The sequence below is a fragment of the Chroicocephalus ridibundus genome, chromosome 1 (genome assembly GCF_963924245.1).
Source record: "Chroicocephalus ridibundus chromosome 1, bChrRid1.1, whole genome shotgun sequence".
NCBI lineage: Eukaryota > Metazoa > Chordata > Aves > Charadriiformes > Laridae > Chroicocephalus > Chroicocephalus ridibundus.
The window spans coordinates 75,937,239-75,959,478 of NC_086284.1; the positions used below are offsets into that span (position 1 = coordinate 75,937,239).

Genomic DNA, 22,240 nt, shown 5'->3' on the forward strand with positions numbered 1-22,240 from the left:
AAAAGTTTTTCCTGTAGCCTGATGCAACCCTAATCTACGAGGAGATGCAGGAAATTATTCCAAGGGAGCAGGTATGAAAGACTAGGAAATGTAATGGTTTGTCAGCAGACTACCACCACATAGGTGGAAACAAAGCCAAAGCTAATCAGAGAGCTGAAAACCAAAGGAATTTTGTATCCCAAATGTTGTAGCTTCAGGTCCTTCATTGTTCCTGATGCAGATTATGAGTAAAATCTGATCTGAGTGCGTCACTGTATCCAAAAAACATATCTCACAGCCATCTCTGCTCAAGTCCAAAGACAGAAACACTGCCATGCTGCAAGCTGAGCAAGTCTGTTCCCTGCTTTGGTCACAGTGATCTAATCACTGTGTATGGTCAAAAATAGCTCGTGCATGAGCATCGTACTGAAAGGGAGGAGGAGAGCAAAAACAACCACAAAAGAGTAGGGTGGGAATTGCTGGTCCCAAATTTTCTTGTGACAAATGGCATTTTGCCATCCACTGGAAAGAGACTCCAGGACTGATCTAAGAGTGGAAATACTCTGTACAGCACAGGATGAATGCTGGATTCTGGCATAAGCTGGAAACATATGCAATTTTTTGTGCACTGGATTCTGGGTATGTGTATGGACTCCAAACCCAGTTACAGACCACAGGGACAGGAGTGGTCCCTGAGTTCCTGAAGTAGTAAAAGAAGGTGAGGAGAGAGCTGTCAGTTCCTGTCCACCATGTCTTTTTGCTGGCAAAAGTGAATCTGTCCATGCAAATTAAATAATTATTTTCTCTGAAGACAAAGAAAGGGGTTATGGAAATGCACTGCCTAATTTTCTTCTGACTGTCAAGTCTTGGCTGTTCTTTGAATTCCAGTAAAGAACGATGGGCTCAACTCCGCCTTAAATAAAGAAAGATGCTGGCAATTCTTCTCAGAGGAATACTGCAAGGGCAAGTAAGATGTGTTCAGAACAGGAGCTCAGTAGCAGAATTTTACTGCTATTTTGTGAAAATGTAAGTGACAACATTACATTTTGTCACATACATTTCGTGTGTAAGTACAACGAAGTGAAGAATTAAAGAACAGCAATTTCTCAATAGTTCTGAAGCAATCTGTGATAGTACCTTGGCATTATTTCTACCCTCCTGCCTCCAATGAAAACAAATCAACTTGAACATGCTATACAGAGATAATAATTATTTGCTAAAGCTAATGAAATGTAATTGAACGGCACAAGAGGTGGATAGAGCCAGGCATTTTCTAGCACCACGAGTGTTATCAGCATGTATTATCTCCACGCACATGGCTTTGCATGAGAGAACAGTGCCCTGCCTTAAAATATCGCTCCCTGGGAATACGGATGGGCAAGGGATGTGTCCTCCTGCAGTGCTCCGGCAAGTACCGCTCTCCGGAGGCTCAAACACGTCAGCTGCCGGTTCTGGCTGCACAGAGCTTATTTCAGTCTACACACACAGGCTGTTCAGAGTATATTTGCTTTCCTTGCTGTGCCTGCAAAGTGGAGACGCAGTTACCCATCTCTCAGAGGAAGGGCACAGGACGGGAGCGCAGAGAAGGGGAGAGGAAGGAATCTTCCTCTCAAGGAATTTGGGGGACTTTATGCAAGATCTCTGCTCAAGATGCCTTTTATATATTTAGGTTGCTTTGTATTTGCCCTGGGTTCAATTTGAAGCTATTCCTTCCTTTTTTTTTTTTTGAAGAATTAAAAGTATTAGGATACGTTAAAGACTGTCTTCTCTGTTCATTTATTTTCTAGCTTACTGGGCCACAAAAAATAGCCAGGAGGAAGAGAAATAGAAATAATTTCAAAAACTAACTTCTCGTTACTATAGTGAAAATAAAGCCCATTTATAGTTCCACAGACCACTTCCTTTACTGCCTGTTAGTGCCTCTGTTTCACAACAATTGATGTTCTGGAAATATAACATGGAGAGAAACTGAATCTAAATTCCATTTCTGCACTGATATGGTACCTGTTGAAGACAGTGACAGTTTCTATTTATTTTAGGAAAAATAAAAAGAAATTTTATTATAAAATGCACCTTGTAAATTTATAATGCATTCTTCACAAAAAAAAGATTCCCATGTCTTCTGCCTGGGGCCAGAAAAAAAAAGGTACAGTAGAAATAGCTTGAGTGCTTTGCTTTTCTCATACACTTTGCCCAGTAGGGAAAAACACCTTTGGAACAATAAACAGCTCATGGTGAGAGTACAATTGCAATGCTACTCAAAAAAAAAAAATGAAATAAGCAAACAGAAGAACTTGAAAATAGAAAACAATCTAATAGAATGAAATAGAAGTCTAGAATATGTGGGAGGAAGGTAGGTGAAAGAGAAAGAAATGAAAGAAAAAAATTACTGTGTAATCTGTAGGCTTTTCAAACGCTCATTAAGAAAATTTGTATTCCTTAGTAAAAGCAATTTTGTCTGACCTACTACTAGCTGAAAAGCATAATAAGCTTCCTTCTAACAATGTGAACATGTACATGCTGTACGTTCACTTTACGTGCACAGAATATGAAATAATGTCTTTATAAATACTGAGGGGGCACTTAAAATTCACTTTTGTGGAAACTGAAATGGCACTTGAGCCCTTTGCAGTGAAAACCAAAGCCAGGATAACACTGCACGATCTCAATGCTGGCCTGGGCAAAACAGCATGCTGCTCAAGAAAGACCGGCGCAGGGTGCTACATTTAGGTAGGAAGAGTTAAAACTGTACAAATCCAGGGTGGGAAGCTACTGGGTGCCTAACAGTCCTGCAGAAAAGACTCAAGAAATACAGTGGACCACAACTGAACCTAATTGCTCGCTGCAATAAAGAAACAGGAAAATGAACAGCCAGTCCTGTTAAGCAATCCCTGCTCTCTTCATCCCTGGTAAACCCTGAGAAAATAAACTTTAAGAAAGGTGCGTACCCATTAGGAAATACAAGGCAGAGAAGTAAGTACAATCAATAGTCTGAAAAGTCGACTTTTGAGCAAAAATTTCAAGAATCTACGATATTTAGCTAAAAAATAAGCAGACTAACTGGGTCCTGGCAAATCTTTGAGTTTGTACCAGGCTGCTCCAGAGGGCAGAGAGCAACCTGTTTGTGGCAGCAATAGTGGGCAGGACAAGAGGGAGTGAGGAGGAGGTGTAATAGCAGCGAGGAAGATTCAGGCTACACAGTGTTAAGGGTCACATATTTATAGCCATTGAGAAATAAGTAGAGTTTTCTAAAAATCAGCTAGAGCAGCTTCTGCCAGATGAAAATACAATACTCCTATCTGCAAACAATGGGATGGACACACTGTTTTTTTAGACATTTGTCACTGAGCAAAGTACGATATTCTTTTTCTATGATCTTAACAAATCTTTAGTTGTTAAAATGGCCACAGCAACTTTTTGTGAACTGTAGAAACCCTTTTAGCCCAAAATGTCCACAATAGACTTACCAACTAAAACATATTTAGTGCTTACCTTTGAATTGTTTACACAGCATGTTATTGAATATCTGAGGAAGCAAAGTCCATCACTGCATTCCAACAGCTTAATCAGAAGTGTGATTATCTCCACAAGGCCTCAAAATTTAGCCTAAGGATGTATGCCAGTCCCTCATATACTATGGTGTAGTTGTAATGTTATGCAAAGCATACATGCAACTATAAACATGCATATAGAAATATTTGGGTGAAAAAGTTAAATCACAGACATATTTCTAGTAGCGCTTGCTACTAGAATGTGTTTCATCAGTAGTTCTGAATGTGAATGAAAACGTCCTGTATTTATGTTTCTGTTTTGTTTTTTTTTTAATTTTATCAGGCATCCCTGAAAATACACATTCTGAAACCATGCTGAACGTTTATAAATAATACTTGCTGTCAACCGATAAGCACTGTTTTATCTTTTATCTTCTTTTTTTATAAAGTTGCCCTTTTACAAAGCAACTTCTGGTGTTCTGAGCAGTCTCTTTTCATAGGCTTAGTTTCATAGAAATAATTTTCAGTCGTTCCGTGCTATTTGTAGCACCACAGTTTAAGGCTACTGCTTGGTGATGGTGTCAGTCCAGGACAGCTTGCACCACAACAGGAAATGCTTGGTACAATACAAGAGGATTGAAAGAACACGAAAAAAGCTGGTGGAATCTGTAACCCCAGGCAAGACAAAAGAAACAGAAACCTATGCTGATAGAAGGTAATTGCGACATTAAAAAGCAGAAGTGTAGCATAAAAGACGGAGGCAGAGGACTAACTGCTCTGCAATCACAGATCAGCACACGTGCATTAGGAAAGGATGAGACACACTTTGTTGCATGGCTCTAATACCACGAGGTCAGAGTGCAGAAATCACATTCCCCCTTGTATTGCAGTGTCAACACCTAACCTTGTTAATTCTCCAAACAATTTCATAGGTGCAATAGGATGGCATTCAAGATAGAACACTGTGAGAAAGAAACCCTGGTTAGAGATCAGTCTAGCTAGGCACTGCATCTACAGGGAAGATGAGCTGACAGATATATAGCTGTGTATATTGCACCAATCCATAAAGCTAAGAAATTTACAGTTATCTCAGTAAAGGTCACTGCAAACAAACATGCTCTATTGCCATAGCCTCTTTGACTCTTGTGAACCAAAAATAATTTCAGAAGATGCAAATATCAAGTTAGAGGAAAGGTCAACTTTTCTAGAAGTAAGCAATAAAGCACAAAAGCTGCACTAGCAGATACAACTGTTACTGGTTCTTGTTTTTTTCTCGTCAAGTGTATGGGCAGCTGCAAAGACAGGGAATATTTTCCATGCTTAATTACATGTTTGTAAAGATGACTGTGCAATTTCAAAGGCAGAATTTTTTGAAAACCATCCTAAAAGGAATTAAGACTGCAAGGATCACGGAAAGCAGATTTCTCTTATTTTCAGGAGCAGAGTGTTATGCTGAGAAGGGGGAATAACTAAGATCTGGACCAGACTTTCTGAGTCCAAGTCAATGGTGACTGCATCAGATTAGCTCCATTCCAACATTATTACAAAATAATTGTCAACTTTATTTTAACTCATATTCCTATATACTGTATCAAGATTTTTTTCAGTATCAATATGAATCAAACATGTACTAAGTCTTTTAAATACAGTATGTCCATTCTCATTTTAAAACAATTTGCATGTTCACAGTGCAATCAAATTCTCCATACTACTCATACAAACTCAGAGGCCAGCAGTTTAGTTGCATGCAGTACTCTTCTTGACCTCAATGTAAAAGTATTAGACAACTTAAGCCAACACCGTTGCATGCCAGAGCAGATAAAACAGTAGACAAATGAAGCAGGAGCAGGGAGATGAAGAGCACTAAATGAGGACAAATACGCCAAATTCCACTGAGAGTCGTAGCTGATACCACCTGGGGAAAGGGGCTGCAGATCAGCCCCTGCAAGCACAACTACAAGGACCTGGAAGGGTCTCCAGAAAGGGTTGAGGACTTTCAAAGAGGAGTGCCTAAAAGCATGGCTCTAATCTTACTATATCTTACTACATTAGGCTGGACAATCTTATCAGATGCTACAATTTGTTGCTCTGTTTACCATTATCAGGTGAGGAACTAAAGAAAACACATGAGTCACGGAAAGTAGTATCACAGCTTCATGTATGTGGAGTGTTAATGGAAAACGGTAAAAGAAAGAAGTTGCCACAGACAAGAGTGCGCAGGATGAGTACTTGCAGTTAAAAAGGGATGTATAGGATGATACCAAAGGCCCCAGGTTTATCAGCATTCTCAACAGTGGTCAGATGGTAGAGCAAAATTAGGAGATGGTCAAAACCCATTTTAGGGGTAACAAAAAGCACAAGAAACAACTACATAAGATACATACAACACACCACATATTGTAAAATTGCGTGTAATGCAGAGCTGAAGACCAAATTTGAAAAAGCAAAGTGTAAAGCTTTAGAAAATGTATAAAAATGGGCTCAAGTGGATCCACGCACAGGGAGAAACCATCAACATCAACACTATTCACTTCCTCGTAAAGCGGAGGAAGACAGCCCTATCGTGCTCATCCCAGCAAAGATCTGGAGACAGCAATACTTTGTTGTGACTCTTCCCAGCTTAAACCTGTGAATCTTAGCACCCTGCAGAATATCAAAGGGTGACCCTAACATCAGAATATAAGGGGGAGTTACTGGGATTATTTTGGGGTTTTGTCTTCTTTTTTTTTTTTTTTTACAACAGTTTTAACTGTGTGTTGTTAAGGGGTTTTGTACTAATTAGATAATTGGAACTGTAAGTGTTAGTATTATTGTAAGGGAACTAACAATAACTGTTCTGTTTTGCTTACACTGATGCAATTTTTAATTAGACCAACAATAAATTCTTAGCTCCAGTTACAAGGAATGTTCCCCTTTTTGCCCACAATATCACAAGCATAATGTCGCCACTGCTACTTTGAAAGCAGGAGTCTTCTGCTGTATACAGAGAAGGCTTCCCTAATCCAAATGTTTTGCAGACCAAAACCATCTGCTTTACTGAAATACGTGAAGGAGTTTCCAGGCAACCACAGATTATTCAAGCTGAAATTTTTAGCTGTATAGAAAAGGTCCACAAAAGTTGCTTCCCAGGCTTTGCATCTGGCTCCTTAATTTATCAAACTGTGTTAGAAAGCTTTACACAGTACACAAAAAATACAAGGGAAAAAAAAAGACAAGGAAAAAATTTTTGTTGTGGCAGCTTTCAATACAGTTGATAATTCAGTATCATTTTAGCAGATACTTAGCAGTCAATACTTAAAAGCTCTTCTCAGCTAAAACTGACTAATATCATAGACCCTAGATAATCTGGAGAGAAGTGTTAGTTTCAGTGACAAATTTAGGAGTAAATGTGCATTTTTTACACTGACGATATAGTGATATAAGATGTGAAATATTAGATGTGCTAAACTTAACAATGTGGCTTTTGACATTAAGCGTATGCCTTCTTAAATCTATGCTATTTGCCATTTTTTACAGTTTAATAGCTGTCTGCCTCACCAGGATTTTCTTTTTTCTTAAGCACTAAAAAATTATACACCATCTTATTGACCTGTCTTTTAAAATATTTTATAAAATAACTCCTCAGTAGCATTGACTGTTTCTACAATGAACCCTTCATTTTAACTATTGCAAAAACTCACCTGAAAACAAACATTTCCAAAATATGAACACTTTCTCTTTTCCTCCCTCTCTATGGGTACAAACACTTAAATTTGGAGAGCCAGGTTTGTTTCTGCACTTACTATGTTATTGTTTGTAAACAGTGTCAGACTTATACAACTCCACCATCATACAGGACAGTAGCATAATGTGGCTTGATCTATTTATCAGTGATAGTAGATGAGAAAAAAGTTCCAGAATAACAATTTAAAGTGTAAAAATGAAAGCCTTACGGATGCTTTGACGTTGACACCCTTCAGACTAATGGGATCTGTCCACACCTTTCTAAGCCCTGGGCTCCTGCTCCACGACCATTTATAAATCTTTTGGTCCTGAGAAGCTCTGCTTCACTCTGTAAGGCAGAATATTTCTCACAGAGCTGTGGGGGAGTGGTTCAAGTTTAAAACCATTTTCACCACTCTAAAGAAACTTCCTGGCACAGTTCAAATGCGCACTCTGTCAAGTTCAAACATATTTTGTCCAGGGGCCCAGGTAAAAGCCAGGGGAAAAGCTTATTAGAGTTCTTCTTAGGCAGCTTCCTAGGCTGCATATTCAGAACAAAACCACACAGACTACATTTGTGTCACTTGTGCAATATTAGTTCTTTTTTAGCTTATGGCATTAAATAATTTAGTCAAAGATCTTTAAGTTAAGGTGTCTGTCATCGGTTACAGCATTGCTAACTCTCGTGCAAGCTGTTACGCATACTGACCCTGCCGACCTGTCTCAAAGTTGTTCGGGGAGAATCATTTTTGCAGTGAGTTCCTTATTGAAAATGTTGCAGAAGAGAAAATGGATGAAGTTATTTGTTAAAATCTTAGCAGGCCGCAGTAACGGAGAACTAGCTTCAGTGTTTCTAAGTATTCTAAGTAAACATTGATACAGAACTTCTGACATTTTGTGATTTAATCGCAATTTTAAGCAGGTTTGTGAAGCACTCTAGGGCAGTGCAGCCCTTTCTTCATCACTAAGCAAGCTACCAGACAAGTGCCACTCAGTCCCAACTCTATTACAATTATAGGTTCACCTACGTAAATTACAGTGTAATCTGAAAATTGTGCATGTCCACTTAAACAAAAGCAGGATGAAAATCAAGAGAAATTACATGGGAGAAACTTCAGATCCAGTCCACTCCCCTGCATTTGAAGTGTCACTCCTCTCTGCAGGTTAAGACAAAATTTTTGCTATAATTTGCATAACATTCTCTGTAGACATAATTTGGGAGGGTTTGTTCTGCTGAAGCCCTTTCCAATTAAGGTATTTAATTTCTCATGTGAATTTCAACGATTTTCCTGCAAATTATGGAAATGAGTCAGAAAATATGACAACTGATATCCAAAGGAGTGACAATACAACAGGAGTCTTTTGTGGCTACAGCAACAGAACACATTTCTCCTTTAATGTTCTGGCAACAAAATAAAAAGGAGCTCTGCACAACATGGCCTACAAAACAAACAGAAGTCAGCTTAAATTAAATGAAAACAATTATTTCCCTACTTTTCCACTACTTCAGTCACAGTTTTAAATTGTTTCAATGATGCAAGACATAACTACTTAAGATAAATTGCAAAAAGAGAGTTCTAGATCCTCAAAAGTATCTGCAGCAGAATTTGCAAACCAAGCCTACAGTCAGAATAGTAAAGATTTTTCCAAGAGAAAATAGATTTAACTACAAAAATGAGGTCTCATCAAAAAAGATAACCTTTGTATGTAAATATTGAGGGATTTAGCTTTAGAGAGAGGACAACGGGAAAAATTTAGACTGAGGATGTTTGCTTGACAGAAGTGACATGGAGTCCTGATTTGTAGAACTTGTCCTACTACCCAGAAAGGTCATTGTGATCATGTTAGTTAGTTAAAAGAATAAAACCATATGTTTTTAAAAAGTTCATAAGTCTGGGTATTTTTGCTAACATTGCTTTGGTTAATAATACCAAAGTTAACTTTACGCAAATCATCAATTATCAAGCCAAATGTCCATCTAGCTGTTGTGTTCTTTGTATCTGTGACTGAAACTTGGTATAGCTTGAGAAGACTCCCTCTGACGTATAAAGAGTGAAGTGACATAGGGTAAGGTGAATCATTTAATGAATTAGACCTTTAAAGTAGGTCGGATGAATCACAGCTGTTGATCACCTCCACTGATTATTGACCTCCTCCAGAGAATATTTTAAAGGCAGCTGAAGGTAATTATCTTAAACATTGATGTCCAAAGGCTCACAGACATCCATGGCACGAAAGATACCAGAATGGGCTTGGGCAATAGTGTGAAGACATAATCCCTCTACAGAAGCAAAAAAAAGCCAAGATAACTCCCTCAAGTTTTATGATTTGAAGCTTTGTCTTCTGCTGGGGCTGGAGCAAATAGCAGTCCTAAGTTACAGAAGAATCCTGTAGAGTCCAAAAATCTCTCCCTGTCCTCTTGCATAAATAATTAATTCATCAAAGGAACTTGGGAACAGCCATAGATGGTAATACCAAAGGTTCACTTATGCAAGAGTCCTGTCTCCAACAGGGAAACCAGTGGCAATAAAATAGGAATGAATCTACAAATAAGGCAAACATACAATCGCGTTTCTCCTGGCATATTTTCCCAGCTTCCAGCAGTCTGCAGCCAAGACAGAGACAGTATCTCTTCTCTGAAACAGGCAATTATCTCTTGTTTACTCTTTGGTTTGCAACTTGTTTCTTGATGATGAGAGCAGCAGAGTCCATCGCAACCCACTGAAGGGAGGAGAGGACCTTCCCCTGCTTCAGAAACTACTCAGCCTGGCCCTTGGAAAGGGGTGTTCAGAGGTGGAAGAGAGCAGGAGTGAGGGGGTCTAAAAGGAGCAGGGCATCTGCGTTGCGTGCAGAGACCACCAAGAGTGGCAGACCAAAGCAGGGCCACAGAGGTGATGGGTCCCTCTTCAAGGATACTAGATGGAACTGAAGAGTTCATAGCAACTCATTGAACCGACTGAAACCAAACCTGCCCCACAGAAGCAGAAGTAGGTTATACATTGATTTGGTGTATTCTTTCTGACCCAGTCACTTTGAGCATCCTCTATTAAAGAATTATTATTTTATAATAATGATAATAATAATAATCTGGTTTAAATTTCAACAAAATCTTGCTTTATTGTACCTTTAAAATCTTTTGTCTCTTTGTGGGGATCTCATTATAGTTCAAAGCTCCAGACATGCCTGCCTAAAAGTTAAAGTTAAAATAGGAGCCAAGTACAATCCTCAAAGGGGTTTTACTTTCATCTTTTGTAATCTTTTCTCAGATGATTTATCAATGCTTTATCAATAAAGTAAATTCCTATGGGGCAGAATGAAAGCACTGTAGAAGTCTTAAAGTTTGCCATATCTGTTTATTTAAAGTCTCAGTACTAATCTTTCATTAACATAGATATTTCATAGAATTAGACTAAATAAATTGATGAACAGGTACAAGAAAAACTGAATAGGAAAGTGTTCTGCATTTTAAAAGGCAGTTAAGTATGCAAATTTTATTATTTAAATTAAAATGTCAGTTCCCTCAAATTATATTAATGATTCCAAGTTCATAATGGAAAAATTGTATCAAGGCTGGGGACTGATAAAGAATTCTATAATCTTTCTAATTCACTCTACCAAATGCAATTAAAAGTTATTAGATTTCTAACACTTCAGTCTCTGTATGAAACATTATTCTGGTAGAAAATTAAACACTGAACTACAATCTACTTTCATTTTTATGAGAAAAACATATTGAACAAATTTACCCAAACCATCAGAGTACAAGATGTACTGTATTTTAGGAAATTCATTTCCATGCACTGGAGGAATAAAATCCATAGAGACTCACAGCGGCACTACTTCAGTAATGATAAATAAGTGACAGCTATCATCAAGATAGTGGAATTCTGGAATCACCAATGAGATCTCAGTATAAGTTTGCACGTTACATTAATTGTTAATAGAAATTATGTGCGTGCTTTAATAACATTTATTCATTAATCTGACAGGTTTGCCATGAATACAGAACAGGGAGAAATTATACAGAACACATACAGCCCCTATTTACTTTCAAGGTTGCAGTTGAAGATCAGCTAGTGAATAATAGAAACCTGCACTGCCAACCACGCCATTTGTTTTCATTTATTTTACTGACATAAAGTAGGATGAAAAACAATCATTAGTTATAGAGTTTCTTGTACTGACTCCAACTGCTTTGCAGTTCTGAAAGAATATCTTACCAGGAGCATGTGCAACCAATGCTATGCAGTCTTTACTGACTCTCCGTGGCTTTTCAAAAACACAGATGTTGGGCTTAATTCAAGAAATCCTACATGGTTCAGTGCCCACTTATCTGAGACGGAAAATTAAGGGTGAAAATTGATTTCTTAAACTGCCACTGTGAACACCTTCCTTATGTTCTTAGCCGCCGTTATTGGCTAAGCCAATACTAGCCACATACTTCAAATGCCTTCAAACGTCTTCAGTTTCTGCATCTTCCTACATCTTAGTAACATAGCACTTTTGCTGTTACAATACATCAGTATACCTTTTAACTTCTTAACAGACAATAATCTTTATGGGCTGAAATTGCCCATTTTTATGGCAAATACCCTGGAACAGGGAAGCTGCCATAGCAGCTCTGGCACTGGCAGAAACAGGGAAGAAAGCCCGGCTGACACGGCCCCTTTCCTAACCCCATACTGCTCCAGGGCACCAGGACTTCACTGCAGGACAATAAGGTCATGCCGGGTGTATTGACAGTGTTAGATAACAGCTTTGCCCAAATCCACAGCAAGGTCCTGGTCCCCCAGAGTTCCCCTTGTGTAAGCGTTGCTTTGCTCCCAGAATCTTTTGTAGTGACCTGGTTTGTTTCATCTGAGATAAAAATAAACCAAGGTGCAGTTCAGGAGACAATTTGTTTCAGGGATCACACCCAACCAGCAGCATGGGTGAGTCTGGATGAGGCTTGGGTCTCCCTGCTCTGTGCAGTTACTCCAGCATTACACCTGGTGGCTTCACGTGCTCACTCTCTATCGCATGTACCAGATAAAGCAACAGACACCCTTAGCCACATAATCTAAAACACAGCTCTGCTCAGCTACAAAACTACCCTCACTGCAAACCTAAAAATGAATTAACCCGTACATACAATGCCAGGAAGAAACGCAGGGCCAATTGGCGTGCTGTGGAGATACTGCCAGCCTGCTATGAAGGAACAAGGTCCGAGCAGTTGGACACAAGCCAGCTGCACCTCCATGGCCTGAGGGCTGGGGATCAGTCCCTGCCATGAACACGTTCAGCAGCAAGGCTATACCTATTAAAACACATTGCTTTGGACACAGCATCCCATACCCTCCCACTGGTGCTATCAATACACAACACTGGTGTTTCCCTAGGTTCAGCAGCAAGGCTATACCTATTAAAACACGTTGCTTTGGACACAGCACCCCTTATCCTCCCAGTGGTGCCATCAATACACAACACTGGTGTTTCCCTAGGTCCCAGCAGAGAGAACAGCCTTCTGCTGCTGGTATCTTTCTAAGCCAGTCAATACACCAGAAGTGCCAGCAAGCAGATATGGGAGGTCTTGTTTACAGCCTGATCACCATTGTACAGCTATAACTAGCTCTATATTGTGCATAACAAAAATGGATTTCAATGTAGTATCTGTGTATATAATGATTCAATCAATGTTTTGTTGATTATGAGTTATTCCTCTTCAAGACTGTTGCCTCTTTTGGCCACTGGGATGGTTGTACACAGTGGGAAATTCAGATTGCATGAAAAAATATAAATCCGAAATTCCATAACTTTCAGGTCCTCAGCAGACAAAAACATATTTTAAACTTTTTATAGGGCAACGCACAGGTAGGTTTTATAACTGTCCTTCAGTTAAATGTGAGCTTTAATTTGGTTCTGTTTTGAGGATACGCAGAGCCTGACCTCATACAGGTATACAACTAGCTGTATAAAAACCTGCACATAGAGGTTTATGCATAGAAAGTAGCATACAGCTATTTTAATTTCACACATATACAGTGTCTTCCTGATATTATTTTAGGAAATTATTTATTCTGGTGATAAAGTAATGGAGACTGGAGGTTATACAAAGAGTTATCTATACTTAAGAAATAATGCCAGACTACTTCTTTTGTTCTTCCATGGAGTGATTATTTTCTGATTTCTATAATGCATCTTGGTCATCCACTCCAACCTACAGTGCAACTACGCCAAGGTCAAATTTGCTCATTCTGTAATGTTTACCCAGCTCGTTAGTATTGGGAAGTCAGAAAAATGATGTCATGAGCACTCTCTATTATCTCTCTTGGGCTGACTGGGAAGTGACCGCATTTTGAAAACCTGTTCTGAGAAACTGCTGTGCTGACTAACCTGGTGGAATTGCAAGGCCAGAGACATATGGAAAAGGGCTTTCTGAAAAGATTCAGTCTCAGAAAAATATCACTGGTTTGTGGGGGGAGGTTGTTTGTTTCACTTAGGTAGAACAAAACTATGAAACTTACCAAGATCTAGGTAGATGCCTGGAACAAATGAGTTGAGAAAAAACATAAGAATAACACATCCCAGCACAGTCAGGCATTTGATGAGAAGAATTTTGTCTGTTATTCTGTGCTGTAGACAGGGAGAAAAAAGTTAGTAACTCTATTACAGAAGGAGCTATATATTATGCATAGAATTCACAAAAGTATGCATTAGTGCAAACTTCTGTTCCTGCATTGTATATTCCTCTTTAGAATAAAAGACAGAAATATTTAAATTGAAGTATTTAATGCATACTTATAAAAAACATGAATACGTGGCCCAGTGCGATCTAAGAGATAAAAGTAGCTAGCACCTGCTGAGTAGATTCCGTTGTGTTCAGCTACTCCCTACTCCCACCACAACTTAATTTCCATAGGAGAAGTAGGGTTGAAATACAATTCCTACTACAAAATCACCCTTTGTTGCACATATGCTTTGAAAACCTACAACCTAGCCTAGAGGTCTGATCTTTCATGCCTCCTGTACAACTTTCATGGACAGGCCAAGCTCATAATCCCTATGCAGCTTCTACACCCCCGTGCCCAGGTCCTGCATCCCTGCGCCGTTCTCCTCATGCTCCCTCCCTCAGACCCAGTGCTTTCCATAGTGACTCTGCTTCTCTGCCCTGATATCACTTTCGCCATCAACCCAGGGAATAACCTTCTCCCAGCCTGTGTCCTTCTCTTTTTTCACATAGTTTAAAACTCTACTAAAGTACGTTTCTGTTCTTTAAAAAGGTTGTCTTTCATGCAATGCCTAGAAAAAACTGTAAAACCTAATAAGAAATCCTGTTGGTTTTGTTCTTTTTTGGTGTGATACGTAGGACAGTAATGTCCCAGTCAAGGACCTGAGCTCCCAAACGCAGGCCTGGATTCATTAGTGTTGCCAGTAGGGTGGAGAGGATGTGACATTTAGACAATTACATTTAGGTCAAATTAATCTTACTACATAGTTTACATATCATCAGACCCAGCGTCAGCATAAAGACTTAGGTGGTGTTAACATGCACACAGCAAAGAGAACAGGATTCATCCAAGTGGTTTATCCCTACTTGAATAACAAAGCAGGCACGTCCCAGGCAGCGTAGTAAATTAGAGTTGGCATTCAGTACTTCAGCAGGAGTGTACTCTTATCGTGATGCATCACGGTTATAAACAACCCATTGACACCTTCTGAGCCTTTCTAGCCATGGATTAAAAATTAAAGAAAACACTGCTAAATCCGTTATTGATCCTTTAAATGATATTTTTCTAAGGAACAAAAATATAAAACCTAACAAAAACTCACAACATAATTCAGTAACCCCATCCCACCAAGATGCCAGCCAGCTAGCCCGCCAGCTTTTCTGCTATCATGAGAATTATTAAATTTGCATTAGATTCAAAGCACTCTCTCTGCACAGGTCTGCTTACATGGATACTGAGAAAAACTGCCATCTACTTACTTTTTTCTGGAGTTCTTGAATATTCGTTTCCCAGTTTTTATCTTCTTGTGAAATTTGCCTGAAAGAAAATGACACCTGCTTTTCCAGAGTGAAATTAGAGCTCTGCCAAGAGCACTGGAATGAATCCTTCTCATGACAAATAGATCACCCTTTCCCCCGTAAGGAGAAACTCATACCACAAGGGAGTGATGGCCTTCTTATGGCCAGCAACAAAATTCCCATGAGCATTCACTTAAGACTCCACTTCTGTAACATGCTCCACTTAGACACGAGCCCTTCGGTTCATGGAAGGAGCTAATCTCCAGAGTATAGACCCTCAGTATAGGATCTGGTTACACGCAATAGCTGCAGGAGTTGATGTGTGCCCTACTGCAATAAACAAGGATTGTGTGCTAACATCAACAAGTCAGAACACATATATTTTACATTTGCATTTTATAATGAAGTTTTTAAGATACAAATAACTTCATTGTGTTATCAGCGTAGTCAGCCCTCCAGCAAAAAGCCTCTGGGTTTGCAGTTCAGGAGTGCTGTTGTTAGAGATAATGAATTTTTACATTGCTGTAAATGTACTGTGATGGAGGAATTCTGATTTCCAAGATTAAATATACAATTTTTATTTATACTTCAGAAGTGTCTTCTTTAGAGCGCCATAAAGTCTAATAATTTGTTATAATCTTTTGAAAAGGAGTGATTTTAACAGCCTTTTTTGTCTTGAAGTAGCGATACTGTCGCTCCATTCAAAGTGCTCAATATCAGCAAAGAACTATGTAGACAAAAGTCATCTTATTGCTGGAATAGTTTAAGACATCATATTTACATGTCCTTGCTCATACTGCCTATTTAACATGTTTCTTATGAAAATTAATTATTTCAGTTTCACATTAGTTTAGTCAATTAATTTTCAGAATATTTATCAATGCTATTCTCAGTCATCAAACTCCACAGCATAACAGCTGGTTTCGTTGAAACATAAAAAAAGTAAGGTTAGTATTTTTGTTAGTCTGAGTTTATAAAGATTTCTTTTCTATACATAAATGGTTAATTACGCCTTCACTGAGGTTCACACTGAAGACTTGATTACGAAATAATTTTAAAATGCAGCAGTTCACTGGTGACATATTTTTCGAACTCAACACTGAAGAACACTTGAATTTTTAAGTAAAAAAAAGAAATTATAGCATTTTATTACGCTGAAGCCACTATTGTAAGGAAAACTCTAATGACGTATTTGTGATCTTTTTAAACCAAAAATTACCTGAAATTTCTAGGCCTTTACATTTGGGTCACATTGACAGATATTTTCCAGGCCTTACACACCAGTTTTGTCCTGAAATACTTTGTGTTTTACTGAGGCTGAGGGAGGCTCTGCCACAACATGCATCTGATGCAAGAGGCAGCTAAGAATAATACAGGTCTTGTCCCAGAGAAGATCCCCAAAAGCCCTCACTTTCACCTTTGCCTAAAATTACAAGAGGTGAGCCCTTGGTTCGTTGACCAACCCAAAATCTTGAGAGTCTCAGCTGAGATGAGACTGAGATGAGCAGGAGCTCCCCGCCAGTCCAACAAACGGCCTGTGCCTGCAGCTTGTCCCCACCGAGGGTTGGAGCAGGGGGGAGGCGGGACACGCTGGTCCCCGCTCACCTGTGAAACGTCCTCAGCTTCTTCCTCAGGAGCATCTCCAGAGTCAGCACCTTCTGCATCAAGAGGCATTTCACGGCAGTCTCCTCTCTGCTGGCCGGGTTAATGCGCTGTGCAGTCAGTCTCCAAACATAGATCTCATGTTTTAGCTCTAAAAAGAAACGAAGTCACTTATCTTAAAGCAGGTATAATGCACACAGAACCAGAGATGCACAAAATATGTGTGCTGCAATAAAACAAGGATAGCGTGCTAACATCAACAAGTCAGAACACATATATTTTACATTTGCATTTTATAATGAAGTTTTTAAGATCCAAATAACTTCATTGTGTTATCAGCATAGTCAGCCCCCCAGCCTTGAGGTTTTGTTAAAATTATTGGAATTTTTAACAGAAAAATCTGTTAAAATTATTGGAATGGTTTCCCAACAATTTTCCACTTAGAAAGTTGCTCTTACCATTCATTTTGCAGAGCTGAAGGGAATGAAAAATATACAGACAAATTTCAAAATTTTAAATTAATAATCTCGAAGTCCTTTTCCAAAGAAATACTGTGTTCAAATGCTTGTAAATGCCTTCCACAAGCTAAAATCATATCACATTCATTTTTCATCAGAAAATAAACTGCCGATATAGGTTATTATACCACTAACAGGATACTAGTCCCTTTGTAGTTAGGAATTTCAGCAAATGTTCCTTCACTCTATTCAGAATGGACAACATGTTTCCATTCACTCTACGTTCATACAGGCAATTTTATCTCTGTAAGGCAAAACTGAAATTTAGCACTGTCTTATGGAATACTTTTTAATAACATTTTAAAGGTTTACTAAGAGGCCTTAATTCTTAGGCACTGAAAATATCCATAAATACAGCTGCCTGCATGCAGACCTGAATGATATCTGATCCTGTGTAAATTCAGACAGACTGATTAAAACTTGAAATCAGCCTCCAAAATCTCATCAGGATTCTCAACACTTTTTTACTGATTTTTTTCCAGTATTGTCAAGGCCTTGGAGAACAACCAAAAAGCATGTGTTCCTGTTCAAGAAGGATCTTAGACTGGGCATGCAAAAAAAAAAAAAACAAAACAAAACAAAAAAAAAACACCTTTGGATTTTCCAGGAAATCACGAAAGAAATAAAAGCAGAATATTCACTCAGAAACTCTCTGCACAAATGCTTCCTGATGAAGCAACAGGATGTTTCTTCACCCTTCACTTCTATTTCCCTCACATTTGATGTCATCAAAGACAATGTGTCGAGAATTTATGGCTTTATATCTTAAGATCCCTGTTCAATCAGCAAATTGTTCTTATCCTCAGAAATAGATGTGGAAGTCTTTGCACCATGTATACAAACTGTATGCATTATTTATAAAAAAAATAAATTATGTAATAGCATAAGAAATATTTAAATACATTTTAATGTTGGCAGTGACATTAACATTTACTGATGCAAAACCTTAGTGTTTCACAGTATCTACTATCAAAAAGAGCATTAAATGTGTTTAATTCCTGACTCTTCCTTTGTGACCAAGTATTTATAATCATAATACAGAGTGAATCACGTAAAGATTGACCATAAGAGGGAATCAGACTTGACAGAACTCAAACATTTAAGAGCAAAAGTAAGCATGTCCAGAGCGTGCATAATTTACACAACAAAGCAATCTGAACAGCAATTGACTCATAGTTTGTACGGTTCATATCTACAGATGAGCTTACATCCATCAAAATGGTAATCTTTGCCTAAGCTTTACAATGCAAGACCAGAAATATAAATTCACACCATCTAAAGCCCAATGACAATCCAATGACTAGTGCTCAACTAAAGCTTTTCTTCCAAAAAGGTATTCATACCTGAACCACAGATATCAAAGAGATGCAGAATCTACCACTCAGTGATTCTTGCCAGGAGCATAATCTGACACCAAATTATATTAAAACATGGATAGGTCCTGCTTATGAAAGGATCCACATGACTTTGTGTGGAGACCCTATCCTGGCCATCATTTGTGACACGCAAAAATATATCAGCAGTGATTTTCCATTATCTTCCAAAATATAAATGAGAAAGTGACAGACCTTTAGGCCTCGGCTAATATTCTGCTCCCCAGAGGAAAACAAAACCACAACAAAACAAAAAAAACCACCACCAAAACCAAAACAAAAAAAAACACAACTTTTTTGAGGATTAGAGTGGATGAGAGCTGTGCAAAACCCCCATATTTTAAACCTCAGAAATGGTGACTGGTTTTCTTTAACAAGATGGCAAAATTAAATTTTAAGTCTCTGAATTTGCATAGTAATTTCTGAAAGAAATTAGTGACCACATGTTTGGGGTCTGCTTCAGCTCCACAGTTTCTGGTCAATGGGGCAACAAGCTATTTCAGTTGGCAGCTTCCTCATTATGACATCCACCTTGAAACTGGTCTGAAATTATGAGCTGGAAAGTTGTTCCTGCCCATAATGGCTCCTTCCAATACAGATGAGCCAGACTAGATGGAGAAAAGTTGGAACATGGCTTTCTTGCACACTCTCCTGTGCATCTCCCCAGGCATAAATTTTTCTTTGAAAAATTTTCCTGAGCCCTTTGGGGTGAAAGAAATATTTCTATGATCCTACATGCTGCCCTCACCTGAATGAGATAGATACTTCTGTATTTAATTAGAGCAGGTAAAGGGGGAGAAGCCCCTCAGCAGGTGAACGGTCCTTTCTGTACTGCTTTCTCACGCGATTTTCAAGTCAATTGGGCTGTTACTTTCAAAGTGTCTCATCAACAGGCCAAGAGAAAGTGTTTTTTTTATTTTTCACATGCTCATGAAGTGTGATTATCCCGTTTACTATCCTGTTTTCCAATAGCTTGTCTTTGCTACAACACCTTTTCTGATCATGTCTGTTCATCCTCTGTAGCATTTCCACCCATCCTTTCCAGTTGGAATTTCAACGAGGATTTTGCTGATAGAAGAAAGTTCGTCACCTAACAGAGATGCAGGTGCCCAGCAGGTATTTTTATACAAAGAATCTTTCTCTTCTCTCCTTCAGAAAGGGACAGCTAGCATCACTGTATCTGTGCCACAAACCAATCCGCAGAGTGGAGAGCATCACAACTTGTGTTGCACGTTCCTGTTCCATGTCTGAAGAGCTGTGGGGCTAATCTCTGGGTTCAGCAAGTTTGGCCTGGTGCTTTCTGGTCCATGTTAAAAAACATATGTGTGTTTTCACATGGCTTTGATCTTGCCTTCATGTGCAGCAAGTGCATGCTTGATTGTTCAGACATTAGCTATCTAAACATCCCAAGGATGGACATCCAACCTGCTGTGGAATTTACTTCAGAGCAAAAATGTCCTCTGAAAATCAGAACAGTCAATACATCTTTTATACTGTGACTCCTGTTGCAGTAATAATTTGTGAAGAGGTTTTCTAGGTCATCACACAGAATGTTTCTCCTATTTCTCTTTCACACACACTGTTATTGTAATAGCCCATTATGGCATCAAGAGATACACACATATTAGCAGCAGGGTTTTTTTTTTTGAAGGAAAGGTAATGCAGGACCCTTGAGGTCAGTGAGAACTCTGAACCCAGCCAAAAAACTCTGGGCCTTTCTATACTTCTTCCATTTCAGGTCTGTAAACCCATTTAGGCAGCAACCCCTAGAGTTTGGGAACATCTAGTATTTTGAGACTTACTATGTTACACATCATGCACAAAGGTTTAATGCAACTGCAGGGTTTATCAATCACTTTGAAACTATGGCTAAGGCAGCATAAGGGTAGCATTTGGCTGCCCCTGAACGGGAAGGTTTTGCACCCCATTTCCCCTTGTCCATAAGTTCCTCTCCCCTCCCCAGATGGGATCTAATGGTCATGTTACACCAGGGCAAGCTCACTCCACTCACTCGTCCAACAAAACCCAGTCTGCAGGGTTTTCACAGAGGCAGCTTTATGGAGCTTATTAACCAATTTATCCTACCACTGCTAGGTCTATTGCTAATAATTGAAATGGTATGTGTGTATAGCATGTACCTCTCATGACAGTTTATCATGAAAGGAGGTAAATTAACACTTAACTGCAACTATAGCAGCACTAGTTGAAGTGATTTAAGCAAGGCAAAATTTAGTACGCAGTGATCTGGCATAAAAGAAGACAGGAGAGCTGCTGCTCAGTCAGGGAATTCAGCCCATTATGTTACTAAAATCTTTGTGAACATGGTATATTCATAAAGCCCACAAGGCACCACGGCAATATACCTAGCATTATTATTTCACAACAATTTTCTTCTTTTCTTTTTTTTGTTTTCCTCCAGAAAATCCATTTCCAACAAGAAAAGAATAATTTTTGGCTTAGTTCTAGGATCAAATAAAGGATCAGAAAACATGTAAATTCTATGCTGCTAATCCGTTCTGGTTTTGTCATTTATCGTATTTTACCATGGAGACCACAGATGTGATGTCCTGGACCCCTTGCATTTAATGGAGTTTCAGCTACTGACCCGAGCTGTGACATTTCAGAAAACATTTTCTGCATTTTAGAAAACATTAGTTTCATTTAAAAATGCATATTCTTTCTTCAGTCTGACAATTAATAGTCAGATTCATTTTCACTTAGAGTAATCACACATTCCCTCCCACCCGACTGCCAATAACAAAGACGACATCCTCAAAAACTGAGTGTAATTAATTCTTAGTCTCAGAATCTGAAAAGGCCAGTCTTGTTAATTGAAGATACTCAAAATAGTATGACCAACCTTGATGAGATGATAAGAATTATCATAAAATGGCAATTTTTAGCTTCCAAATGCACTAAATACATTAACCACCTTTTTGGAAGCAACAGAAGTTTGCACTGCTGGGCTGTGACTAACAACACGCAAAGCACGTTCCTCTGAATGTGGGGGTTTTTTTCTCCACATGCTATTGTCGCTTAACTTTTTTCAGTGAAGTATTTTTCTTAGCTAACTTCTCAGAACAAGAATACTTCTGTTTAAATGTTACCTGAAAAGCAAATTAAGTACCATGAATTATAGCTTAATATAATGCTAGTAATTTCTATAACTTTAAGTATTTTTTTAATCCTTGAGATTAATTAATTAATCCTCTAAGCATTATTAAACAGTAAGTGTCATCTCCCTTTTAAAAGCACAGAAACTAAGTCAGAAATGTGAAACCCAAGTGTAGAAAGAATTAACCTTGAGGGATATTGCAGCTCAACCATTCATGCCGCTCTCCTAGAGGCACCACCCCTCAACAGGACACAAGTATAAGGCTCTAATTCTGAAAAAAAAATATGCCTGAAATGTCCTTGTCTTTATTCCTTTGAGTAGGACTGCAGACAGAACACACTTACCTTATTCAGCTAAATACTTGCAAAGGAACGCAAGAAATCTGCACAACGCTGCATAAAGCAACACGGAACATTTATGTAAGCTTTTTGATTTAAAGTCCAACAGCTGGGGCC

The 22,240-nt window shown here is 38.7% G+C and overlaps 1 protein-coding gene across 1 annotated transcript in view; it reads right to left on the minus strand.

Annotated features, from left to right (window-relative positions):
* OCA2 (OCA2 melanosomal transmembrane protein) overlaps positions 1–22,240 on the minus strand; it is a 174,277-nt gene that overhangs the window by 70,263 nt on the left and 81,774 nt on the right. Inside the window, exons 16-18 of the mRNA XM_063349476.1 lie at positions 16,783–16,930; positions 15,139–15,196; positions 13,676–13,784 (exon numbers count right to left, since the gene is read on the minus strand). Coding sequence (XP_063205546.1) covers positions 13,676–13,784; positions 15,139–15,196; positions 16,783–16,930 — 315 coding nt within the window. The remainder of the gene's footprint in view (positions 1–13,675; positions 13,785–15,138; positions 15,197–16,782; positions 16,931–22,240) is intronic.